Source organism: Electrophorus electricus, chromosome 16, assembly GCF_041902795.1.
Source record: "Electrophorus electricus isolate QZ-2024a chromosome 16, ASM4190279v1, whole genome shotgun sequence".
Taxonomy (NCBI): Eukaryota; Metazoa; Chordata; class Actinopteri; order Gymnotiformes; family Gymnotidae; genus Electrophorus; species Electrophorus electricus.
Window position 1 is genome coordinate 21,789,615 of NC_137512.1, and position 21,914 is coordinate 21,811,528.

The 21,914-nt window shown below is 42.7% G+C and overlaps 4 protein-coding genes across 13 annotated transcripts; 2 read left to right on the top strand and 2 right to left on the bottom strand.

The window, feature by feature from the left end:
* The first annotated feature begins 193 nt into the window (after window positions 1-193).
* On the top strand, window positions 194-8,849 carry naa15a (N-alpha-acetyltransferase 15, NatA auxiliary subunit a). 5 transcript variants are annotated; one of them, XM_027016672.3, is made up of 20 exons: window positions 195-402; window positions 2,517-2,601; window positions 2,705-2,809; window positions 3,029-3,186; window positions 3,294-3,428; window positions 3,626-3,779; window positions 3,877-3,996; window positions 4,090-4,185; window positions 4,301-4,407; window positions 4,521-4,593; window positions 4,906-5,075; window positions 5,227-5,379; window positions 5,488-5,616; window positions 5,795-6,008; window positions 6,157-6,350; window positions 6,545-6,653; window positions 6,746-6,844; window positions 7,048-7,191; window positions 7,442-7,539; window positions 7,690-8,849. In XM_027016672.3, the coding sequence occupies exons 1-20, from the start codon at window positions 349-351 to the stop codon at window positions 7,894-7,896; spliced, it is 2,604 nt and encodes an 867-aa protein (XP_026872473.2). In that variant the 5' UTR covers window positions 195-348; the 3' UTR covers window positions 7,897-8,849. The 5 variants fall into 5 exon arrangements, with proteins under 5 accessions (XP_081554668.1, XP_081554669.1, XP_026872473.2 ...); XM_081698542.1 differs by having other exon boundaries at window positions 194-402; window positions 3,877-4,185; XM_081698543.1 differs by having other exon boundaries at window positions 194-402; window positions 3,877-4,185; window positions 7,051-7,191.
* ugl (ureidoglycolate lyase) lies at window positions 8,669-15,024 on the bottom strand. 2 transcript variants are annotated; one of them, XM_027016677.3, is made up of 15 exons: window positions 14,007-14,422; window positions 13,581-13,718; window positions 12,983-13,201; window positions 12,739-12,829; window positions 12,517-12,593; window positions 12,269-12,379; window positions 11,990-12,049; window positions 11,745-11,901; window positions 11,445-11,643; window positions 10,997-11,075; window positions 10,710-10,802; window positions 10,268-10,340; window positions 9,743-9,810; window positions 9,530-9,660; window positions 8,669-9,406 (listed from the first exon to the last, which is right to left on the bottom strand). In XM_027016677.3, exons 1-15 carry the CDS (start codon window positions 14,010-14,012, stop codon window positions 9,238-9,240), a joined length of 1,671 nt encoding a protein of 556 aa, XP_026872478.2. In that variant the 5' UTR covers window positions 14,013-14,422; the 3' UTR covers window positions 8,669-9,237. The 2 variants fall into 2 exon arrangements, with proteins under 2 accessions (XP_026872478.2, XP_081554672.1); XM_081698546.1 differs by lacking the exons at window positions 13,581-13,718; window positions 14,007-14,422 and adding an exon at window positions 14,903-15,024.
* Window positions 14,420-18,116, top strand: rab33ba (RAB33B, member RAS oncogene family a). 2 transcript variants are annotated; one of them, XM_027016679.3, is made up of 3 exons: window positions 14,420-14,543; window positions 14,803-14,998; window positions 15,766-18,116. In XM_027016679.3, the coding sequence occupies exons 1-3, from the start codon at window positions 14,521-14,523 to the stop codon at window positions 16,255-16,257; spliced, it is 711 nt and encodes a 236-aa protein (XP_026872480.1). In that variant the 5' UTR covers window positions 14,420-14,520; the 3' UTR covers window positions 16,258-18,116. The 2 variants fall into 2 exon arrangements, with proteins under 2 accessions (XP_026872480.1, XP_026872479.1); XM_027016678.3 differs by having other exon boundaries at window positions 14,441-14,998.
* A 284-nt stretch (window positions 18,117-18,400) lies between these two features.
* zgc:113425 (uncharacterized) lies at window positions 18,401-21,856 on the bottom strand. 4 transcript variants are annotated; one of them, XM_027016680.3, is made up of 7 exons: window positions 21,139-21,856; window positions 20,632-20,830; window positions 20,395-20,454; window positions 20,037-20,168; window positions 19,241-19,387; window positions 19,101-19,161; window positions 18,401-18,824 (listed from the first exon to the last, which is right to left on the bottom strand). In XM_027016680.3, the coding sequence occupies exons 2-7, from the start codon at window positions 20,794-20,796 to the stop codon at window positions 18,715-18,717; spliced, it is 675 nt and encodes a 224-aa protein (XP_026872481.2). In that variant the 5' UTR covers window positions 20,797-20,830; window positions 21,139-21,856; the 3' UTR covers window positions 18,401-18,714. The 4 variants fall into 4 exon arrangements, with proteins under 4 accessions (XP_026872481.2, XP_081554675.1, XP_081554674.1 ...); XM_081698549.1 differs by lacking the exon at window positions 21,139-21,856 and adding an exon at window positions 20,988-21,130; XM_081698548.1 differs by lacking the exon at window positions 21,139-21,856 and having other exon boundaries at window positions 19,101-19,143; window positions 20,632-21,131.
* Window positions 21,857-21,914: the final 58 nt, after the last annotated feature.

The window sequence follows — 21,914 nt, forward strand, 5'->3', positions numbered from 1 at the left end:
ATTTAGCACTACTAAAAGAGTCAAACTAAAGCTGAAACATGGAAGAGACAAGAGTTCTAAAAGTTGACAGTTTACCCAACTTTAGATAACACAAATATACAATTACCTAATAAAAATCGTATTGAGATAGATTTGAAGAAAAAAAATATGCGCGTTCTGGTTTGCTCACGCATGCGCAGATGGTCGTTATTCCAGCGAGAAGCTGAGTCGCCATTTTGATTGTGAAGGTTTCTGTCACCACGTGAAGACGAGAAGCCCAAGACTTTACTACTAGACAATCCAAGAGAGGATTGATTCAGGACCTCGACAGTTCTGATTAATGTTATAGCAAAGTGACACACAGCAACAATGCCCTCAATAACACTGCCGCCTAAAGAGAACGCTCTCTTTAAGAGAATATTGGTAAGTTGTGAGATATTTGCAAACGGGCAGGTAAAGCTGGCCAGCAGCATAGCAGTACATTCTTGATTTAGACCTGCAGGCAGGTGGTTTGAGATGTTCTGGCTTGTGCGTTTGTTTTAATAGTTGCCAGGAATATCCATGCTCACTAAGATGGATAAGTAGCTAAGCTAACTCACTTGCCTCCCTCGGAAAGTTGGTGTCGCTCAAGTTGCGAAATTACCAGCTAATTCGCCTGATAGCTAGCTAGTAGACTTGAAGTTGTTGTTTTATCCAAAACCCATCGATTGTATGTTTTAGAAGCCATAAACCAACACTTCAGTGCAACTAGGTAACACTATACATCATTAAGACGCAGCCTGCGACTGTCACAAGCTAGCAGCGTGTAAAATTACCATGGGGGAGTTTTATTAATGTAGCGTTAGTTTGCTAAACTAGCTAACTTGTCCTAACGTAGAGCATACGTATTAGCTGGATAGGTATTAATGGAAAGAAAGCAAATAGCACTTTGTCTGTTATTAGCTGGCTGGTTAACATGGCGATGTTGCTGAGGCGCTACATAGCTTGGGTGACAGCTTGATGGTAGCTGCAATCTGCAGAAGTTAGCTAGGTTAGCTAACAGTTCGCTCCTTAATAGTCTGAGATTGGGTGACACCTGGCTAAATTAAAACGTGTTGTTACTTGGTGAAAAGGTCGACTAACGAACTTGTGCAGACTTCTCTATCTAGATATATTGCTGTCTTGCTGGTTCTCACGAAGTAGTTTTTCTGCACACAGGTAGACTTGGGCCTGTTTTCAGTATCTTAAAGCCACGCCTCTAATTTGCTGAGAAATATATCGAGATATTTTCAAGCTAAAGAAATTTTTGAATGAGCGTTTTAGTCATGGAAAGAAACTGGTTGTGATTTTTAAATGAGTTGTATTGGAGAGCAACTTTTTACATTTTAGTCCTCTGGATATAAAGCAGTGAGACTTTAACACTATGCACCAGATTGTGCTTGATAACAGTTTTAGAACTCAGGCTTTTGCTGTGGCAAGAATTTGGTTATGGGGTGTTTTCTGAGAGAACTGGATAGTAGTTGGACTATTGCCATTATTCTCTACTCAAGATTTGATAGAAAGATAACGTAGAGGTCCTTTATTGTTTCCCAAGGGAAAATTGATGTGCTACGGTATCTAACAGCGCACAAGTCACACATGCATGAAGTGCAAAGATGCAAGTGTGAAATATCACAAAGTGCCAGAGATGATCGGGGTGGGAAGCAGACAGAACACAGTATGAATTAGGTGGTGTGCATGTAAAAATCTACAAAGATGACGAGACAGTCAGTGTAATATGAGTACATAGCCTAAATAAGATATGTTGTATACTGTGTTTATTGGTCTGGGGATAATGTGCATATGCAGATTCAGTCCCATTAAACACTTTGAACACTAATTTGTTACACATTCTGAGAGGCTTGGGTCAAGGATGTACTGAACTTTTATGTGATAACTGAAGCAGATAAAGAGTCAGGTCATAATAAGGCCAAAGGATATTTCTATCTGTCTGTTTTTCTTTTTAGGAGAGAGAATTATCTAGCATGAGGGCCTGCTTGCCCCATGATGTTAGTGTAGCAGCTTTTGCTGGACCGGGCTGCTGTTCTCCCTATGATAAGCCTGTGCCGGGGGGGGGGGGGGGGGGGGGGCATTCCTGCATGTTACTCTTATGTGAACATTTGGCAGACAGCTCCTTGGTCGCCTTCGCACTGCTGACCAACATGAATGGAAATCTGTAATCCGCATCTGTCTGTGCTAGCCAGCCTTCTGGGTTTGGACTGGTGTTTTTAGAAGACATACTGACGATGTTCCAATGTTGTTGTAATAAGGCCTGCATGATAAACATCAAAGAGAGTATGAGAAGCAACTCCATTCACATTGAGGGGCATTCTTCATGTTTAGATGTATGACTGCGAAGTCTTAGAGTTGATGAATTAACTCCCTGTCTGAGTGGCTTAGAAAGGGACCAGTTTATTGTGCACCTCATATGCATTTTGGTTTGCTGTGGACCTGTGGTTCAGAAAAGCATTGGTTAAGTTATCTCTCTCACCCCACCCCTTCCTTTATATATATATCAGAGGTGCTATGAACACAAGCAATACAGAAACGGGCTGAAGTTCTGCAAGCAGATCCTTTCCAACCCCAAATTTTCAGAGCATGGAGGTAACGCTTCCTTGCCCTATCGCTGTTTAATTACATAAATCTGATTTTGACCCAGTGCATATTTTTATGGCTACACCCACCTTTGTGTGTGTCCCCCCTGCAGAGACACTGGCTATGAAGGGACTGACTCTGAACTGTCTGGGGAGGAAAGAAGAGGCATATGATCTGGTCAGGAGAGGCCTTCGCAACGACCTGAAGAGTCACGTCTGTATCCTCCACAAAGCTTGCAGTAGCCTTGGATGAAGAATCCATGAGTTATCACGTTATTAAATGTCAAGTTATTACACATTATTAAATAGAATTGTTTTAATATGGTATGGCAAAGCACAAGTCTGTATTTACTGTAGCCTCCTGATGAATGTCTCTTTGTAACTCGGCAACAGTGGGCTTGGCGTACCATTTCCTGTCCTTGACTCCTCACTCTCAGGTTGGCACGTATACGGTTTGTTGCAACGGTCAGATAAGAAGTATGACGAAGCTATCAAGTGCTACAGGAATGCCCTTAAATGGGACAAAGACAATCTGCAAATCTTGAGGGACCTCTCTCTACTGCAAATCCAGATGAGGGACCTCGAGGGCTATAGGGCGAGTGAAAAGAAATGCCTGTGTGTTTTAGAGAGAAGCGTGTCGAGAGGTGCAAGGCTCTGTACTGAAATGTGAATCCCTCTCGCTCTTTTTGTAACCCCTGTTAGGAGACCAGGTATCAGCTGCTGCAGCTGAGGCCCGCTCAGAGAGCATCTTGGATTGGTTATGCCATTGCTTACCACCTTCTACAGGACTATGAGATGGCAGCAAAGATAGTGGAGGAGTTTCGCAAAACCCAGCAGGTATAAAATCACTCCTGGCTTCTCTCTTGTTGGCCTCGTTCCTGCCATACCATTGCTAGACAGATGTAAACAAATAAATTTGTTCGCTGTCAGTTATGAGTATTGGTAATAAAGGTGTGTGTGTGTGTGTGTGTGTGTGTGTGTGTGTGTGTGTGTGTGTGTGTGTGTGTGCGCACGCGCGTGCGCGCTCTTGTCAGACCTCCCCAGATAAGGTTGACTATGAGTACAGTGAGCTCTTGCTGTATCAGAATCAGGTGTTGAGAGAGGCAGGCCTTTTCAGAGAGGCTCTTGATCACCTGAGCAGCTATGAGAAACAGATCTGTGACAAACTGGCCGTGGAGGAGGTGAAAGGTGCGTAAGTATGTTGAGTTACTGACACTGATGTACAATGGGATTTTTTTCCAGTAAAATAATGTGTGTGTGTGTGTGTGTGTGTGTGTGTGTGTAGGGGAGCTCTTACTAAAATTGGATCGGGCTGATGAAGCTACAGAAGTGTATCGCAGACTGCAGGAGAGAAACCCAGAGAACTGGAGCTACTACCAGGGACTGGAGAGAGCACTGAAACCAAGTATACGAACCCAAACACACACAGATAGATATTTTTTTGTACATGTCCTGTGCATTGTCACTCTATGCTGCTTAAATCTGTGTGTGTGTTTAGGGAATGTGGAAGAGACACAGAAGATATATGAAGATGCATGTGTGAAGTTCCCTAAAGGCTTAGTCCCCCTTAGAATGCCACTCAACTTCCTCACAGGTCAGTTCCATTTAGGCATGGCAGTCCTTCCAGTTTGGGGGTTTTGGTTGGGTTAAGTCGGTTGTCACTCACTCACTAGTTTTTGATGAAAGCTCATTGCTTTGGCTCTGCTCAGGAGAGAAGTTCAGGGAGTGTCTGGACCGTTACCTGAGGATAACTTTCAGTAAGGGATGCCCGCCGCTCTTCACCACACTCAAGTCTCTCTACCATGACGAGGAGAAGGTGAGACAGGAAGAACTCGGGGATGCTTAGGCTTACGGTCAGGGAACGGAGGGTGAGTGTCGCATTGAAGCCCTTGGTGATGAAGGTCACTTTGAAAATCTCTCTCTGGGCAGGTGTCAATCATTGAGGAATTGGTAGTCAGCTACGAGAAGAGTCTGAAGAGCTGCAGAATGTTCAGTCAGAATGGTGAGTAAATTGTCCACCTGAAATGGCAGCAACCAATAGCTTTAATAGTGCATGTGCTAATAAATGCATGAGTAAATAAAGCATTATCTACCGCTGAAGGCGTCGTTCAGGCAAGTATCTGTACTGTGGCTGGACAAAGCCTGGTGTTCTCCACCTTAGGGATGTGTAGCAAACGGGATACCTCCACCCCTCCCTGTCATGGTGCTGTCATGTAGTATAGGCAGAGACATGAAAGGGTTTGGGCACACTTTAAATGAATTGTGGCAGATGCATATTTGTAATACTGTGTGCTGGTGCGTGTGTTTTGTGCAGATGATGGGAAGACAGAGCCTCCAACCACTCTGCTGTGGGTCCAGTATTTCCTGGCTCAGCACTTTGACCACATGGGCCAGCACGCCATCGCCCTGGACTACATCAACACTGCCATCGAGAGCACCCCCACACTTATAGAGCTCTTCCTCATCAAGGCTAAGATATACAAGGTACAGGCACACAGCCAGCTGCAGTGACCTGGGCAGACCATTAAAGGTGTTCTCTGTGTGGCACGCTGTCATGCCGCTGAATAGAGTGGGGTTGGGGGGAGGTAAACCTTTCTCTCCATCTTTCTTTCTCTCTCTCCCCTTCTCTTTATAGCACGCCGGCAACATCCGGGAGGCAGCGCGCTGGATGGATGAGGCTCAGGCTCTGGACACTGCTGACCGCTTCATCAACTCCAAATGCGCCAAGTACCTGCTGAAGGCTGGGCTGGTGAAAGAGGGAGAGGAGATGTGCTCCAAGTTCACACGGGTGAGTGCGTGTGCGTGCGTGTGTGTGCGTGCGTGTGTCCGCGCGCACATGTGGTGAGCGCGCGTGTCTCTCTATTTGGAAATGTAAGCATGTGTGTTTGTTTTACAGGAAGGCACTTCAGCCGTGGAGAATCTGAATGAGATGCAGTGTATGTGGTTTCAGACTGAATGTGCCTTGTCTTACAAGGCCATGAACAAATACGGAGAGGCGCTTAAGAAATGCCATGAAATCGAGAGAGTGAGTGGTTCCGTATTCTTCCTGAAAGACAGTGCCAGCTGTGACACCAGGGAAGGAAAATCGAACTCTGGTTTTATCCTTCATCCTAATCTCTCTATTTTCTCTCACTTTAATTTGCTTTCTCTCTGATTTTATTTATTTTTTTTCTGTGCTCCCTCCTGCCCCTGGTCCCCTGCAGCATTTTGTAGAAATAACAGACGACCAGTTCGACTTCCACACGTATTGCATGCGGAAGATGACTCTCCGATCCTACGTGGCTCTGCTTAAGCTGGAGGACGTTCTACGCATGCACCCCTTCTACTTCAAGGCTGCACACACAGCCATTCAGATCTACCTCGACCTGCACGACAACCCACTCTGCGACGACAACAAGGAGTCCCAGGCAGACAGTAGTAATGATGTCCGCACACATGCACCCACCAAAAGCCATTAACCACTACATGGACAGGCAGGGTGGATTTTGTATAAAGGAAGGCAGAAACTGTGTTTTCCCCCCTGTGGTGTTTTTGTAACGGTGCTAATTGTTTTTATTTTCTTAAGTAAACCTGACGGATAAGGAGCTGAAGAAGCTGAGGAACAAGCAGCGGCGAGCACAGAAGAAAGCCCAGCTAGAAGAGGAGAAGAAAAATGCAGAGAAAGAGAAACAGCTGAAGAACCAGAAGAAAAAAAAAGAGGAGGATGAGGAGGAGATCGGGGGTCCTAAAGAAGAGCTCATTCCTGAGAAGCTGGTGAAGGTGAGGCGATGGAGGGGCAGATAAAGCTCTGCTGTTGGGTCCCTTAGGTTTTTTCCGGTACAGTTTGTAAAGACTGGGTTCTTCTTTATAGGTTGGAGCTACCAGCGTTGAGTTCTGTAGGCTGTATGGGAGTTCTGAGTTGGGTTCTGTGGGTTTTGTCCTGTGTGGCTGGAACTGTCTGTTTGATTCCACAGGTGGAAAATCCCCTGGAGGAAGCTGTGAAGTTCCTGACACCTCTGAAGAACCTGGCACGCAATAAGATAGACACGCACCTCCTGGCCTTCGAGATCTACCTCCGCAAAGGTGAGCAGAGGAGCTTTGAGCACAGGAGCCATTTAAAGAGCCCCAGAAGCCTCTTAGCTGCAGTGATGGGTGCTGCATGTGCATGTTTACAGAGAAGCACCTGCTGATGCTGCAGTCGGTAAAGAGAGCCTACATCTTGGAACCTGACCACCCCTGGCTCCACCAGTGCCTCATCCGCTTCCTCAAAGGGGGTACACACACCCTCACAGATGTACACGCATGATTATACATTTTTGTAAAATAGATGTCAATTGCAAAACACACACACTTTAATATCCCATATTATGGTCAACACAGTGCATTTGAAGGACTCTTCTCCCACTAGTACACCTGTAATTCCTTGTGTGTGTGTGTGTGTGTGTGTGTGTGTGTGTGTGTGTGTGTGTGTTCACAGTAGCTGACAATAAGGGTCTTGCCCCACCTGTGCAGACTGTTCTGAAGAAGGAGATTACACGCCTGTTTGGCGACTGTGACCCCAAGACCTATAACAAAAACTTCTTGAGCAAGCATGCCAGCTCTATACCTCACAGAGTAGCAGGTACTGCACACAAACTAACACCAGACTGCTGGGCCACTCCCTGAAACCACCACTACTGAAACACTGGGATGACTGGGGGAGACATGGAAGCAGTAGCTTCATGTTTCTTTCAACATATGAAACCACTTCTGATTATACAGACAGTATCTCATTCTGGTTGATGATTTCACATTCCTTTTCAAACATATTGTACTTGCAATTATGAGTACACCTGTTTTTATAGTGAAGCTACATTTGTGTGTGTGTGTAGCTGCTAAGATGATGGTTTATCTGGACCCCTCCTCTGAGAGTATGGCTGCAGAGTTGGCCTCCGCTCTAGACGATTCCCTTAGTGGCAGAAGCATAAAGGTACTAGTGCTAGTATGAACAGTATGTTAGTCATGAATAACTTGGTTTACTACTGTTTAGGCTGAGGTTTCATAATTGCATTATTTATAATTACATAATTTTCTACCATTGTGTGTGTGTGTGTGTGTGTGTGTGTGTGTGACGTGATAGACGTGCACAGAGGTTTTGCAGGCTCTACGGGATGGTAGCCTGGGATCAGGACAGCAGAAAATTTTGGAGTCATACCGTATGTCCTGCCATGCCCTCTACCCCTACTGTCTTGCCTTCATGCCCCCTGGATACCAGGACAATGCTGTCATAACAACGAATGGAGACCTGTCGTCTGGTGACCATGAGGACATGACCAATGAGATATGATGGAGAGGCTTTGTTTTTTTTTTCTTCTTTGTATGTGGCTGACTGCCATTTCCAGACCGGAAGTCTAACAGAGGTTGTGACTCTACTGTGGCAAACGCAAGCAGGACTGACGCTTCTGACAGTCAGTGCAACAGATGTCCAAGCCACAGGGTGATATGGGGGGGGGGGGGGGGAAAAGAATATCTTTTATGTTAGAATTTTGTTTCTCATTTCTTTTTCTCTTTTTTTAATATGGCTAATGACTACTCCTAAACAAATAACCAATAAGTGGCATGTTCGCGGAGAATGGATCGTGGATGAAGATGGCTAATGATGAACTTGATGCCAGACATGCACCTTCTTCTCGTGTTTTTAAGAATAATTTATATAATAGGATATTAAAAAGGAAAAAAAAAAAAAAAAATGCTGTGGACGAGCAATACTCTTGGTCCTGATTTGACTTGAGTGGTTGTGTGCCAAAGCTGTAGGATGGAGCTTAAGATGGTGGTGGCAACTGTTGCTAGGGAGCTTGGGCAGATGGAGAGAGTAGGGAGTGTTTATAATAAAGATTTGCACACATTGGAACTGCTTTGCGTTCAGCAATAGACAGCCCTGGGAGGGAGAGTGGGGGGTTGGGAGACATGCTGCTCTTGCCCCCTACTTAGTTCCTCTCATTTTCTCTTCCGTCATCTGAATTTGGTTATCCCGGGAATGTCTGAGTGGTGGTAGCAGCTTTTCAAGGACTGGCACAGAAAATGTTTTACTTTGACCACAATTCTTTGCCATGTTGCTGTTTTTCCCCCTATCCTGTTTTTTTTTTTTTAAATTTAATTTTTCTCCGTGAAGGTTTAAAAAAAACTTACTTTCCATAAAACGAGCCTTTTGATCACACCACTGTCTAAATTCCCTTCATTTGTCACTCACAAAACAGTTACAAATAAAACGTGAACTGAATTTAAATGGCTATAAACATACATGATCTACATGTTTATTGTTTTTTGGGAGGGATGGGTGGGGGGGGCTTGTCTAATGCAGTCAGTTGCAGCATTACAAAATCATGGCCTTGATCATGAGGTATCATTTAAGAAATGGTTCTCTATGTAACATCAAAGCAATTATGAGGGGTAGATAAAGCGACTGTTGGACAAAAGGCTTGTTGTCTGTTCTGAAATCAAGTGCCAGGTATACTTCACTTAGTTTCACACTATGTAAGCATTCTGGGTTGCCCCATAGTTCTATGTGGAGGTCTTGATCTACTTTATCTAGATCAATAGTAGCTGATGTACTATTAGCCATAGTAGGTCTGACCCTTCATCTGTGTTGCACATCAGGTTAGTCTGAATTATGGAGCTGGGTTTGTAGCTAAAGCCGGGCTCTGTGACCTCCATCTCGTACTCTCTCCTCATGCAGACACTGAGAGCTCAGGAAGGTGTGGTCCAGGTATAGGTAGGTAGTGAGGAACTCTGGGAAATCACTCTTTTTCACTACCTCCAGGAACATGGTAATGGCTGTCATCAATCTCTCTTCATCTCTGCATACAAAGAGAGGGGGACTATTGATTGATTAATTGCACCTGAGAGTAAGGCACCATACTTGTTCACAGATTTATTTTACTGAAGTATCTTTAACAGCTGTTACATAATGGCTATTGTACCGTTGCGTCTGACAGTGTGTTGCTGCCCTCAGATCAGCTACCAGGTCTTGTGCCAAGCTCCTCACCATCCCACAAGACACTGTTCTCCCATCATCCTCCAGTTTCACCTGGTGCCGGATCCACTGCCACACCTGAGCCAATTAGACAAAGTCATTTAGTTGGTGGTGCTTTTAGTTGTTCCGGTGCTTTTTGTTGGGTTTCACGCAAACCCACCTGAGATCGTGAGATCTCTGCAGTAGCTGAGTCCTCTACCTGGCCCCTATAGAAAAAGTGCCCTCTTCCTGCAAGACATAATATATACAAACGTTTTACATCAGGATGTATAGTTAATAAATTGCCATTTTATTAGGTCACCCTATCTTATAGGTACAATAGGTTATAATGTAGTTACACACTGCAACCTGTTTTTTGGCAATTTGCCAGCCTTTACACATCAACAAATGATGAATAGTTAACAGATAGCTAACACATATTATACATCAGATGGGTTGACTGTACACCTTCAAAGAAGTTTTTTTTTTTTTAATGAAGAGTGCAGCTGAAGAGGCTGAAACTAACGGGGTTTCAGTTTAAAGTGATAGTTAAGATAGTAATCACTGAGATTATTACTACACTGTTTAGTATTACCTCATTTACATATTGCTCATCAGCCACCTCTAAGCCAATATCCATTAGCAGCAGCATAAGGATTTGTGTGTAAACACTCCCCATTGTTTTGTTTTGGGGTTTTTTCCTCACCTGAAAGCCAAGCTTCGATGAACAGCACACCCACAGCAATGTTGTACATCAACCCATTCAACGTCACTCCACCCTGCAGAGAGACACTCTTATGAGTCATGATGTGATTAGTTATGCAGAAAGTGCAAATCACAGGCTTATATGCTAAATGGCATCATGTGACTGTATTTGTCTTATGGTAGTTTTTCCTGAGCCAGTTTGTCCTTGCTTCTAGAGCAAGTGTACAAGAATTCAGCGTTCTTGAGTGATCGGTTCAGGTGCACTGAAATGTGGAACAACATTCTGCATGAACTGCATAAACCGTTTGTCGCATCAGAAAATGCCCCTTTAACCATATCAGCATGGGTTTGCTCGGTGCCACACAACTCTCTTTCGCAACATGCACTTTTTTTTTTTATCTGTAGCATCACTCTTGGACCAGGCCTGCAGGAGCTCCACTGACCGCTGGCATAGTCAGGAGGTCTTCAGGGGTCACAGTGAGGCCAGCCCGCAGCTGGTGGAGTTGGCTCTGGCTCTTGGAGTGCTGCTGGAACAACTGAGTTGGGGGGGTTGGCACAACACACATATGAGCATATATCAGTGCTGACACACCCAAAACTAACTGGGAGTAATCATGCAATTAAATGCAATTAAATAAATAAATAAGTAAAACTAAGTGCAGAACCATGTCTGGCTCAGAGAAGCAAGACGCATTGTGCTGACTTGTGGAGATATCAGCGTGGCACTTACTCTTTGCATGGGTTCAATCAGGTTCACATCATACACCATGAAACCATCAACTCCAGCTTTAATTTCCAGCAGCTTCAGCCTGAAGAAACAGAAATGTAGATGAGATTAAATGGTACATAACTGCACTTGACTATCTTGAGTGGTAGTTTATTGATTACTTGCTAATGCTGATGGTAATTATTGTAAATATTATTAAGAAAACCAGAGAGCAAAGAGTTTAGAAGAAAAATAAAATGAAGAAAAACCCAGTTGCATATATTGTGATCATTGTGGTTTTATGAAATGTTATTGTTTAAAAGGTGGTTTAAATATTTTTTTAAACAATAAATAAGATCTTATTCCAAGCACTGAGTAGATAGAATTATTCTTAACAGACTAAGATTACACCTTGTTGCAAAGGTAGGTCAATTCTGCACTGTAATCTGGCATCATATTTACTGTTTCTTGCCTGGTGACTGTATTCACTACAGTCTTGTAAAGGGCACTCTTGCTGTCTCTGGGCAACAGCAGTGCTGCCATGCCGCCTGTTGCCAAGGCACCCCTGCGGTGACACGTCTGCACCAGCAGGTCCATGTAGCTGCGTAGGAAATGCTTCTCCATGTTCACGTACTTGCTGCGGTCAGGGAGCAGGAAATCTGGCCGGTGACCTGGAGGAGACAGGAGTGCAGCTTCGACGCAACTGTTTCAGGCAATCTTACATGCTTATAACCTTAAGTCATGTCTGGAGTCATTAAACCTATAGGCTGACCGAATTTGTTTACAAAGGAAGCCGAGTAATCCCAGATGCCGCAGTTCAGACCCGCAGAGTGTTCCCGCAGTTCATACAGAATCTCTTCCATTTCAAACGAGGCCAGGACACACTCTATTAGAACGGTTGCCTTGGTGCTGCCCACTGGCAAGCCGAGCTATCACAGATATATACACACGGTAAATCACAGGTTTGAAATATCATGAAGTGCAGACAAAAACTTGAACAAAAGCACACTTCTTTACCCTGTCCTCCGTCCAGACAAAAACCCGATTCCACAGATTTGCCTCCAGATAGCTCTCAACCTAAAGATGACAAATTATTTTAGAAAAAATATCGACAGCGACTGCTTCTGGAGAGCCAATCTAATTCGAACCAATACACCAAGATCAGTGATTATATCTCTGTAAATTTCTCTTGTTTCTACTATAGTGAATTTCATTTCCCTTTGCAGATTTATTGTCTGCTTTAAAGGATAAATGTAGCCCTTAGCTTAGATGATCACATTGTGATTAGGCACTGACCTTGGACAGGTAGAAAAAAGGCCCACTTTCAGTCTCGAACAAATGCTTTGCGTTGTGGAACATGAGCAGGCCAAAATCAAAGAGTGGACCAGGGACCTCCCGACCCTTCACCTATGTATACATAGACATACACACACCCTGTTTGAACCTAGACAAGACAATGCAATTCTATAAATCAATATGAAACTACATTAGCATTCATGTACACTTTAAGTTTTATCAAACCAGTCAATCTTATAAATCAGTACCAGCATGTGGTGCTCCACCATGTTCCAGGCACGGGGACGGAGCATAAGAACTGGAGCTTGAGATATGGGTGGTGCATCTGTTTGAGGGGCAGAAACAAAATGTAGCAGGTTTTATTTAATCTGTCAGAAAACCAGGAATAATTCATTAAATTCTGATTCTTATGGGCTCCATATGGTTCAGTTTATAAAAAACATTCTAGAAAGATGTGCAGGAAAACTTGCCATCAAACTGGTTGTGTACAGCCATGTAAACATTATAGATGCCTTTTATCTGATTGTAGTATGTTGGACAATTGCCATCATCAAAATCTACCTACAGAACAAAACAAATTAGAAGCATTGGAACAGATCTCCAGTTTTAAATTAAATATGGGCAAGACTTTTTCAATGTAGAGTAGCTGCACTTGTGTGATATCTGAGAGCAGCGCTTTGTATCAGTGTCCTTACTTGATTGTTTATTACTTACTTGTATTCCTTGGGCTGGAGATCTGAGGCCCTGCGTCAGACGCTTTGTGTCACAAGGTGAGAGATCACCGATGTCCACATGTCTACACTGCAGTCGGGAAGGGACAGGGCTGACTCTCCAGGAGGGGTCGTTGCGAATGTGGGCTGTGTCCTTTCTGAAGTCTGGCAGCTCTCCAGTCAAATCTAGCTGAACCTTCCGGAGGGTTCTCATCTTAAGGACCTTAGGCATAAAACGGGAAAATGTCCCTGTAACTCTCTTGGACAGCTATAGACACTCTATGAGCTTATAAACATATTAACCATATCAGTGGGACTTTCATGATTAGTGCCTCATCGTTTACAGTTGCAGTTATCATTTTGCTGTAACATCTTAAAAGTTACATCATATAAAGGAGACTCGGATACTGTATGATTTTCAGATCTTTTGTAATCTTTTCCACAATCTTTAATGTCTGTATTTTTAAGAATTTTATTCTGATAGAGCAACCAGTTATTAAGACCCTAATCTTCATAGATTAGGATACAAACATTTATAAACATGAATATGACCCATAAATTGCTGTCACTGCAGACAATGCATTTTTTTCTTTGTTATATACCTTGTCAACCTCTGGTTGGAATGTGGAGCACAAATCAGACAGAAATTGCAGAGCCTCACTAGTGAAGAGTGTCTGAAACTCCGTGGAAAGCCCTGGAGGAGGTGGCTCCAGGTCAACACCTTCCACACTTTTAGGTTCCTGTTTGCCAAAGTGTGGAACTCAGAAGGGTTTTGCATTTTCATGGTTGTTCCCAGAATGCTTCGGTAATAGTATTTCAGCATTAAGACGCTCAATTAACATGAACAAAGGTCTAACTGTATTACATTACTTTTCTCCCTCTCTAATTCAGAGCACAAACTAATAGCATACTTTGTCGTTTTTCAAATTAAAATGCTAAACGGAAGGTTTAATGTTCGTTTTGCTTTAAAATGGTAATAAGATTAAAGATATTACGTCTTTACAAGACAACAAATTGAGAAGACTTGCCAGCATTCTCCTCGGACGCTAGGTTGCTCCTAAGGTGAACTTTGGTATGGGTCATTTCCCTTTTGTCAAGCGAAACATGGTGCAGTTGTTTGTTTGTTTTTGTTTTGTTTAATTTTTTTTCATCTTTGCGGTAATGTTTTTTTTTCTGATTTTAAGTTAATGGTGAAGTTTGGGAAATTTATAGAATCTGAAATTGTTGATTAAATGTATTTAATCTGAAATGAATGCAAATCTGTAAAATGTATATAGTCGCTCAAATTAAACGATTTACGATTTACATGGCTCAAAAAACAATGGAAAGTGCTACTACTAATAAAATAATCTTCTACGAAAGCTTTTCAGTGAAAAATAAGATTTACTACAGACGGGATGTTCCTCCGCGTGCAAAGTCTCGCGAGATTGTGTTATGTAAATATCGTACGTGGCTAAAAACCAAAACAGTGCAGTGTAAGTCCGGACGCCGACACCGATGAGGATTTACTCTTATCAGGTCAAATAGTGCCAATGTTCTTTAATGGCGCTTTACTTTGAATTCGAGTAGGTACTAATTGCAGCTCAGTTATTTATGTCCAGTTATATTTCCCGAGGTTGTCATCATTGGTTGGCTAACTTGCAGAGCTAGCTAGCGGTTAGCAGTTAACAGTGACTCAGCTAGCTGGCTGGCTATCGTAAAGCCTAGCTGGCGTTTGATCACACACATAAATGGTCACCACATCACGGTGAAACATTCGTAATTACAGCGAGTAAACACATAGACAATCAAGATGACAGATGCTGAATCTTCTCTCGAATTTAGTACGTCCCTGACGAGCTCTTTGCTGCCGCCTCCCCGAACTCGGATCTTCAAGATCATTGTAATTGGAGACTCCGGGGTCGGTAAGACCTGTCTTACGTACCGGTTCTGTGCAGGCAAATTCCCAGACAAAACCGAGGCCACGATCGGGGTTGATTTTCGGGAAAAGGTAATTGAAATCGATGGAGAGAAAATTAAGGTAAGCAGTGAGATCTAAATAATGATCTAAACTTGCTGGTTACATATGACGTAACGTTTAGCGTGTGAGGTAATCTAACAACATTTTATTTTTGGAGGTGACGCGTCATTTAGCTAGCTTATTGATTTCAGCATTTTGTTTCCATATCTATGGCGAACGACATTATTTGTCACAGTTTAAAGAAATACTGCCCGAGGACTGTGGCCCTCCAGGACCGTACTGCTCAGCCTTGCTCTGTCATGTGCAGATATTAAGATGCTCGCTGTGTCTATCAGAAGCTTCCATCGTCAGCTCTGTTTTTGTCATGCTGCTACACACTGACACTAAATCTCTGTGATCCTTCTCTGTTACACCTTAAAACACCCACACGCCCTCTGAAGTGGACAATCTTTCTGTCAGCATGAGTACTCTCCGTGTTTCTCTTTTGCTGTTACAAGGACAAATGTTATTCAACAATGTAAGGGGAAAATAATTGTTTTCTTTGCAAAGCCCTCTCACAAAATTCTTTCTGTGTCCCTTCTTATCCCACATTATTAATTTAATTAAAATCTCTTCAGATCACTAAGCTTTACTGGCATGGGCATGTTTGTTACAGAATTGCAAAAAGCATCACTAAAATGATCAAATGAAATGAATTAAAAGATTAAATAAGTATTATGAAAAGATAAAGTGTGAAAGACACGAGAGAGAGAGAGTAATAGGAGAAATTGAAGAGAAGAAGGAAAAAAACCTACATGAAGGTATTACTGTCCTTGTCTGTCTTTCAGGTGCAGCTTTGGGACACTGCGGGTCAGGAGCGCTTCCGTAAGAGCATGGTGCAACATTACTACCGCAACGTGCATGCCGTCGTGTTCGTCTATGATGTTACCAGTGCTGCCAGTTTCCGTAGTCTTCCGGCGTGGATCGAGGAATGCCGGCAGCACGCCCTGGGCCAGGAAGTGCCCCGGATCCTTGTGGGCAACAAATGTGACCTGCGCCATGCTGCCCAGGTGAGCACAGAGCTGGCGCAGCAGTTCGCCGATGCCCATTCCATGCCCCTGTTTGAGACGTCGGCCAAGAATCCGCATGGGGCTGAGGATGGCAGTCACAACCACAGCGACCATGTGGAGGCCATCTTCATGACAGTGGCACACAAGCTGAAGTCACAGAAGCCGCTGGTGCTGAGCCAGCCAGCCGTGGGCAACACAGTCACTCTGAGGAGGCAGGATGAGGGGGAGGAACCACGTGCCAACTGGGGCTGCAACTGCTGGAGGAGTTAGCAAGAAGCAGGGCTAAATCTCTGTGCATTTACTATACAACTGAAGGGTGAGGGGTCCCTGCTTTAAAGTCAGGAGTCAACCAGGAGGGAATTGGAGGAAAGGAGGTGGACTCAGACACTCCTTGGTCTTTTTTTTTTTTTTTACGGCAAAGACGTCAACAGTGGTTGTAAACTGGATGAATCGGTTAGGCTGAGGGATTAGATTTAACAGAATGTTTTATGGAAGCAGGTAAACTGCTTTCTTGGCATTATAGCGATACTTTACTATGTACACACAACAATCTTTACTTGAAGTTAAGCCTGCAGGGATTCTCTGCTCTGTTTGCGTTGGAAATGATTAAAATTCTTTAGAATTAAAAGCATACCGCACTTAGGACGTGTTGAGGACATATTCCATCAAGGCAGTGTCACTTGACAGACAGTTGCTTACAATGTTGACATCAAACTTTCTAGCTTTGAGTTATGCTCAAGGCATGTCACATTACACCACTGGATCATCTAGACTCTGGACTCCTTTTTTTTAAACATTCATTGAGCATTGAACATTGGCTGGTTATGAAGGGAAATTCAGGAGCTGGGTTCCAGGGAGCGCACTAATCTTCTCTTGTTGGAACAGCGTAAGTCGCTGTTGCAAACTTGGAAGTCTTTTTCTTTCCTTTGTCTTTTACTACAACTGTCACTATGAAACTCCACTGGTCAGTAAAAGTTGAAATGAGCTCACCAAGTCCTTAGCACAGTCCTTAGTGTTTTAAGCTATGACGTGTGTAGGTTAGACTGCTCATTAAGGAAGGTGTGGAAGAAAACCTCACTGTCAACACATGTTCCTATAACCAGTGTTAAGCTTTGTATGTCATACTCAATAGTAACATTACGTGGCCTTGTGCTTTTCCAAAGACCCTAACAAAAAAAATTAGGAATGGTTGCTTATAATGTGCAGCACAGTTCCAAATAGAACAAGCATTTCATATAATGCACTGCATTTACTCTGTGCATGGCCCTATTATATCACTAGAGCAGCAGTATGAAGCTTCGGTCTTTCTCCCAGCCAGTAACCCATTACTAGATAAATAGATGTGCATGGCTTTGGGGCAGCTAAAATGGCTAAGGTCTTAGAAATATGTACCCTCCGTGTGAGCGTGTTACCACAGCAGGCCCTGTGGTGGGCATGTTCAAGCATCCCTGCACGGTGGTGTGTGGTTTTGTTTATTGTTTTGGGGAGATTGTTCATCTAAAAGAGCTTGCAGAATGCTACAGGAGCTCATGACTTATAGAACAGTTCCATCTCTAATGTCATCATTCAGCATCCCTGTTTGTTTTGCAAAGAAGAATAGTGGGTCTGAGGTTGTGGTGGTCTTTATAGAGTCAGAGTATTTCAAAGCTAGCTACTATGTACTTGTAATATCACAGATCATCATAGGATTCTAGAGTGTCACCTATTTTGCAGTTAAGATGTATTTTTTGGATGCTGGATTGGTTGGCTGGTGAACATTTTGCTTTTTTTTGTTTGCTTTACGAAAGTAGTAGTAGTCCATGTTCTTTTCATTTGAAGTCAGCATGTACATTGCTGTGAAATAGACCAGGCCCTGTCCAAAAACCAAGATGTATGCAGTGGGTTTAACTTTATGCCAAAATATGTTGATTTAAAGCACACTGGGTCAGCCAAGCATTGTCTACACACATCACTTTCAGTGCCCATGAACGAGTCATGCACTTCAGACTTCCTACGCCACATGGACTACATCAGGACATCTTTTAGTCACTGACAGGACAAAATGGAGCCAAATCAGATCTTGGTTAATTGGTGTTTGACACACAGTATCTGCCTGTTTCAATGGGCTTGGAAATAAAGCGTCCAATACATGCATTCTGACTTGTTTCATTTTTGTTAGGAGTTTGTAAAGAATCATTGAAGGCTAGTCATCTAGTGAAAGAAAAAAAATCAGAGTGTGCTAAGAGGTCCAGCAGAATACACCATGCTGTGTTTTTCTGATGATCTTACATTACCTTTAAAAAAGTTTGCAACCTGTCCTGAAAGCAGTTTCATAGGACACACAAAGTAGATAACACACTGTTCAGCAGATGGAAATTATGATTAGACTTACATGAACTGCAGGATGTTTTTCTTGGATTAAAATTGTCCCAGGTAAAAGCAAAATTGTTTATTTCAAAAGTATATACACACAGTACCGATGCTGTATAAATTAGTTACATTAAAAGCATTAACAAGCAAATCTATATACACCATAGTCTGTAAAAAGGAACAAGTCAAAACAAATCAAATGAATCAGGAAGTAGACTGCAGTGTAAAAAATAAAACCCCAGAAAAATGTAAGTGACATTTCTCTTACTCTCAGGGATCATGTGGATCTGCATAGGGTCCCTTAGGGAAAGTATGTCTTTACAAACCAAACAGAAAATAACAAATGGTAATTCTTCCCAGGAGCGCAGATTATAGTTCTTAAGACAGTCTGCTATAAGGAGGAAGTGCAAAACCCTTGTCCTGGTCCTGCTCAGGGCAGTGCTCCTTGAATGATGATGATAGCGAGTTAAACATACGCTCCTCTCCTCCTGCAAGAGATTCAGCAGGGTCTTATTACACTCAGTCACTACACAGCCTGGATTACCATGGTGGCACAGAATAATAAAGTGATTGAATATAACATCAGCCACTTCTCATTGCATTATCCCCTGCTCCTAGTGATTTACTACCCCACATGGTTCTAAACCAAACCAAAAATGCCCGACTCAAATATCCAGTTCCTCATGAATAACTGGAGCATGAATACATCTCCAGGAGCAGGGTTGATGCTCCTTTTTTAAAACCACAACATGCATCAGCCTCACCATGCCAGGAGCAGACAAGATCAGCTGAAGCAGTCTGGTCACTCTGAGGAAAGAGAGCTTCCTGTAAGGCACATGGACACATTAAGTCAGACCAAGAGTTTTGTTGTGCCATGGAACAAGGTGGTGCAGTGGGTACTCACCATACCAGTGGCTGCGTCATAGCAGCCACAGAGAGGAAGACTGCGGCAGCCCACAAGTGTGATGAAGGAGGAGAACATCAGTGAGCCGACTCCAGCTAGCACCATGGTGCTGTTAGCCGCCTTCACCATGCGGCTCAACACGAACTTCTGCATGGGACACGGGGTGGTGAAGAAACCAACCTGCCATTACAAATGTACTGCTGCAGAAGTGGGGAGATGGTCTTTAGCTTTAGAGCATGGCCAAGAGGTAGTTCCGTTTCTGAGATCCATAAGTGTCATATTGCAGCAATGAATGTAGCCCTGAAATTGTAGTATACATTAATGGAGGAGTTGTGCGAGTACTTAAGCACTTTGAGGAGATATCAATTGGTTGAGTGCTAGGGACATTTCCTCCACAAACATACTTCATATGATGTAGGGACCAATATTCTACTTGATCAAGCTCACTGTATCATGACCAGAATGGGGACAATTAGAGCAGAGGTATTCAACTCTGGACCTTTTATCCACTTTCCAGGCTGGGATTTTATAACTACTGATATTAAATTGTATATTTAATGTAATTATTTGGCCACTGTGATCACATCTGGCTGCTTGGTAAAGAAAATATAGAAACCTGTAGTACCATAACTTCAAGGGCCGTTTTGAATAACTGGTCTAAGACAAAACGAGCACTAGTGACTGCAAAATCCATAACCTGCTTTTGGAATTGTCCAAATTTGAACACCTCTGAATTTATGTAATGCGGAACAGATGAATGGAGGTAAGGAGTCAGAATGGCCCGGCAAAACTGTACCACTTCAGGGATGTAATGGGGCTGGAAGAGTTCATCATCCTCCTCCCCATAGTTGAGCGTCACACCAGCATACACAAATACAATCACTGTTGCAGCGTGGGACACCACAGAGGACACGATCATGGCATTCACCTGAGTGTATGAAAACAAATATGACTTTAGGTTAATTGTAACCAGCAGGTTCACTAAACACTTCAGCATAACTATCAAAAGTGTTTCTTTATAGATAAGATACCAACTTTTCATGTTAGGGATGTTGTCAAAATATAGATGATTATTAATATTTTCTATATATAATCATTTCACAGTACATTTTTAGATTTTAGTGCATACATCAGTGACGAAAACAGAAACTAACCAGGACTGGATTTTTCTTTTGGGAGGCAAAAAGCGCAAGCACGCCAGGAATAGCCATGATCTAAGCCAGCGAGGAGGAGATGTACAGGTTAATTTCAAACAGGAAACGAAACATGTTTCTTTGCCTGGACTAACACCAAAATAATAATAATAATAATAAAAACAAAAACAAAAACAAAAAAACACGAATAACTTGAGGGCAAAACCAGATAAACTAGTGAGGTAGGAGTTTACTCACCATTCCAGCCCATAGAGGGGCCCTTGTTTTACTCAGTGTGGTACTCTTGCGGAAAACTGCGTCCAAAAATCCGCATACCACACAAAGTCCGGCACAAGCCACCTGAAGGATGCCCCATACAACCACAATCTTCTGGTTGAAGGTAAAATACCTGTAGCGGTCCATTCTGGAGTGCAGGCCGTCTTTTAAAAACTCTGGACTAAACAAACACATAAAAAGCGTTTTGTTCCCTCAGGCTTCATTCTAGGATGTTTTATTTTCTGTAGAACCACGCCAAAAATATTTTCACCACGGCAAAGTGATAATGTGAATATAAATAACATGAATATAACATTTCAATCTTGATTTATCATTACCTTGAATTGAGGAACTATACTACAAACTTTGGCTACCGTGGATCGTCTGAAATAACTTCACCTTTTTATGCGCTTCAAGCGAAATTAAGAGAGACGGGTGAACATTTTGAACGCCAAACAGAAAATGTTTTGTTTTATTTTAAGGAGTTACCTGTATTATTCTCTCCGCGATGCTTTACCACTTCCTGTCCGCTTTCTTTGGAGCATGAGCGAAAGGTCAATTGCAGTTGCTGTCACTTATTTACCTGCCCGCGCATGTGCAGTGTACACGCCCCCTTGGTACGGTTAAAGGTGGGTGGAGAATTATTTGATGAATGATATTAGTCATGTGATAAACCCACATTTAGCCTTAAGGGATACATTTTTATCTGAATGGCGTAGATTTTAATATCAGAGCAACACAGCAAGGCAATTTATGATGTTTTATTTTTTTATTGATAAATCTTGGTTTAGAGATATTGCATATCAAAGGCCTTGAATTAAGTCCATATAAAGTTTTTCCATAATCATCTGCCAAATACCAATTCATACACTGCTCTTTCCCACACAAACACAACGTGCTTGGCCACATCTCCTCATTGATTTTCCAGCTAATGCAGAAAATCTAAATATTTACAATGTGTAAGTAATTATAATACTGTCTTTCCCCAACACCCTTAGTTTCTGATTTAAGGTTAACTAGCAGTGCAAGTAACCATAAGATTAACAGCCAATGAAAACTGTGCCACAAGAGTTTAAACTACTCGTTACTCATAATGGGTGCACAAATGATTGTTGGAGTCATCATAAACCATGTATTTAACTATGGATATATGAGTTTCTTAACAGCCAAGGACTCATCCACATACTAAAGATCTTGCTGTCAGAGGTTAGCAGAGCAGCAAAGAGCACCTGTTTGGCTCATAGTGCATAGTTCTCACTACACGT

Bases quoted from the DNA above. Each gene is read 5' to 3' on its own strand.
- naa15a (XM_081698542.1), top strand. From the start codon at position 349: ATGCCCTCAATAACACTGCCGCCTAAAGAGAACGCTCTCTTTAAGAGA. The intron at 2,810-3,028 runs GTATCCTCCACA...CCTCACTCTCAG, and splicing joins CGACCTGAAGAGTCACGTCT to GTTGGCACGTATACGGTTTG. The intron at 6,351-6,544 runs GTGAGGCGATGG...TTGATTCCACAG, and splicing joins TTCCTGAGAAGCTGGTGAAG to GTGGAAAATCCCCTGGAGGA.
- rab33ba (XM_027016678.3), top strand. From the start codon at position 14,771: ATGACAGATGCTGAATCTTCTCTCGAATTTAGTACGTCCCTGACGAGC. The intron at 14,999-15,765 runs GTAAGCAGTGAG...TCTGTCTTTCAG, and splicing joins TCGATGGAGAGAAAATTAAG to GTGCAGCTTTGGGACACTGC.
- ugl (XM_027016677.3), bottom strand. The intron at 10,803-10,996 runs GTAAGTGCCACG...CCCCCAACTCAG, and splicing joins TGATTGAACCCATGCAAAGA to TTGTTCCAGCAGCACTCCAA. The intron at 9,811-10,267 runs GTGAGGAAAAAA...TATGTCTTGCAG, and splicing joins CATCGAAGCTTGGCTTTCAG to GAAGAGGGCACTTTTTCTAT.
- zgc:113425 (XM_081698547.1), bottom strand. From the start codon at position 20,844: ATGTGTTTGTTTAGTCCAGAGTTTTTAAAAGACGGCCTGCACTCCAGA. The intron at 19,388-20,036 runs GTACAGTTTTGC...TGTCCCATGCAG, and splicing joins CCCATTACATCCCTGAAGTG to AAGTTCGTGTTGAGCCGCAT. The intron at 19,162-19,240 runs GTGAGTACCCAC...TGTGCCTTACAG, and splicing joins ATGACGCAGCCACTGGTATG to GAAGCTCTCTTTCCTCAGAG.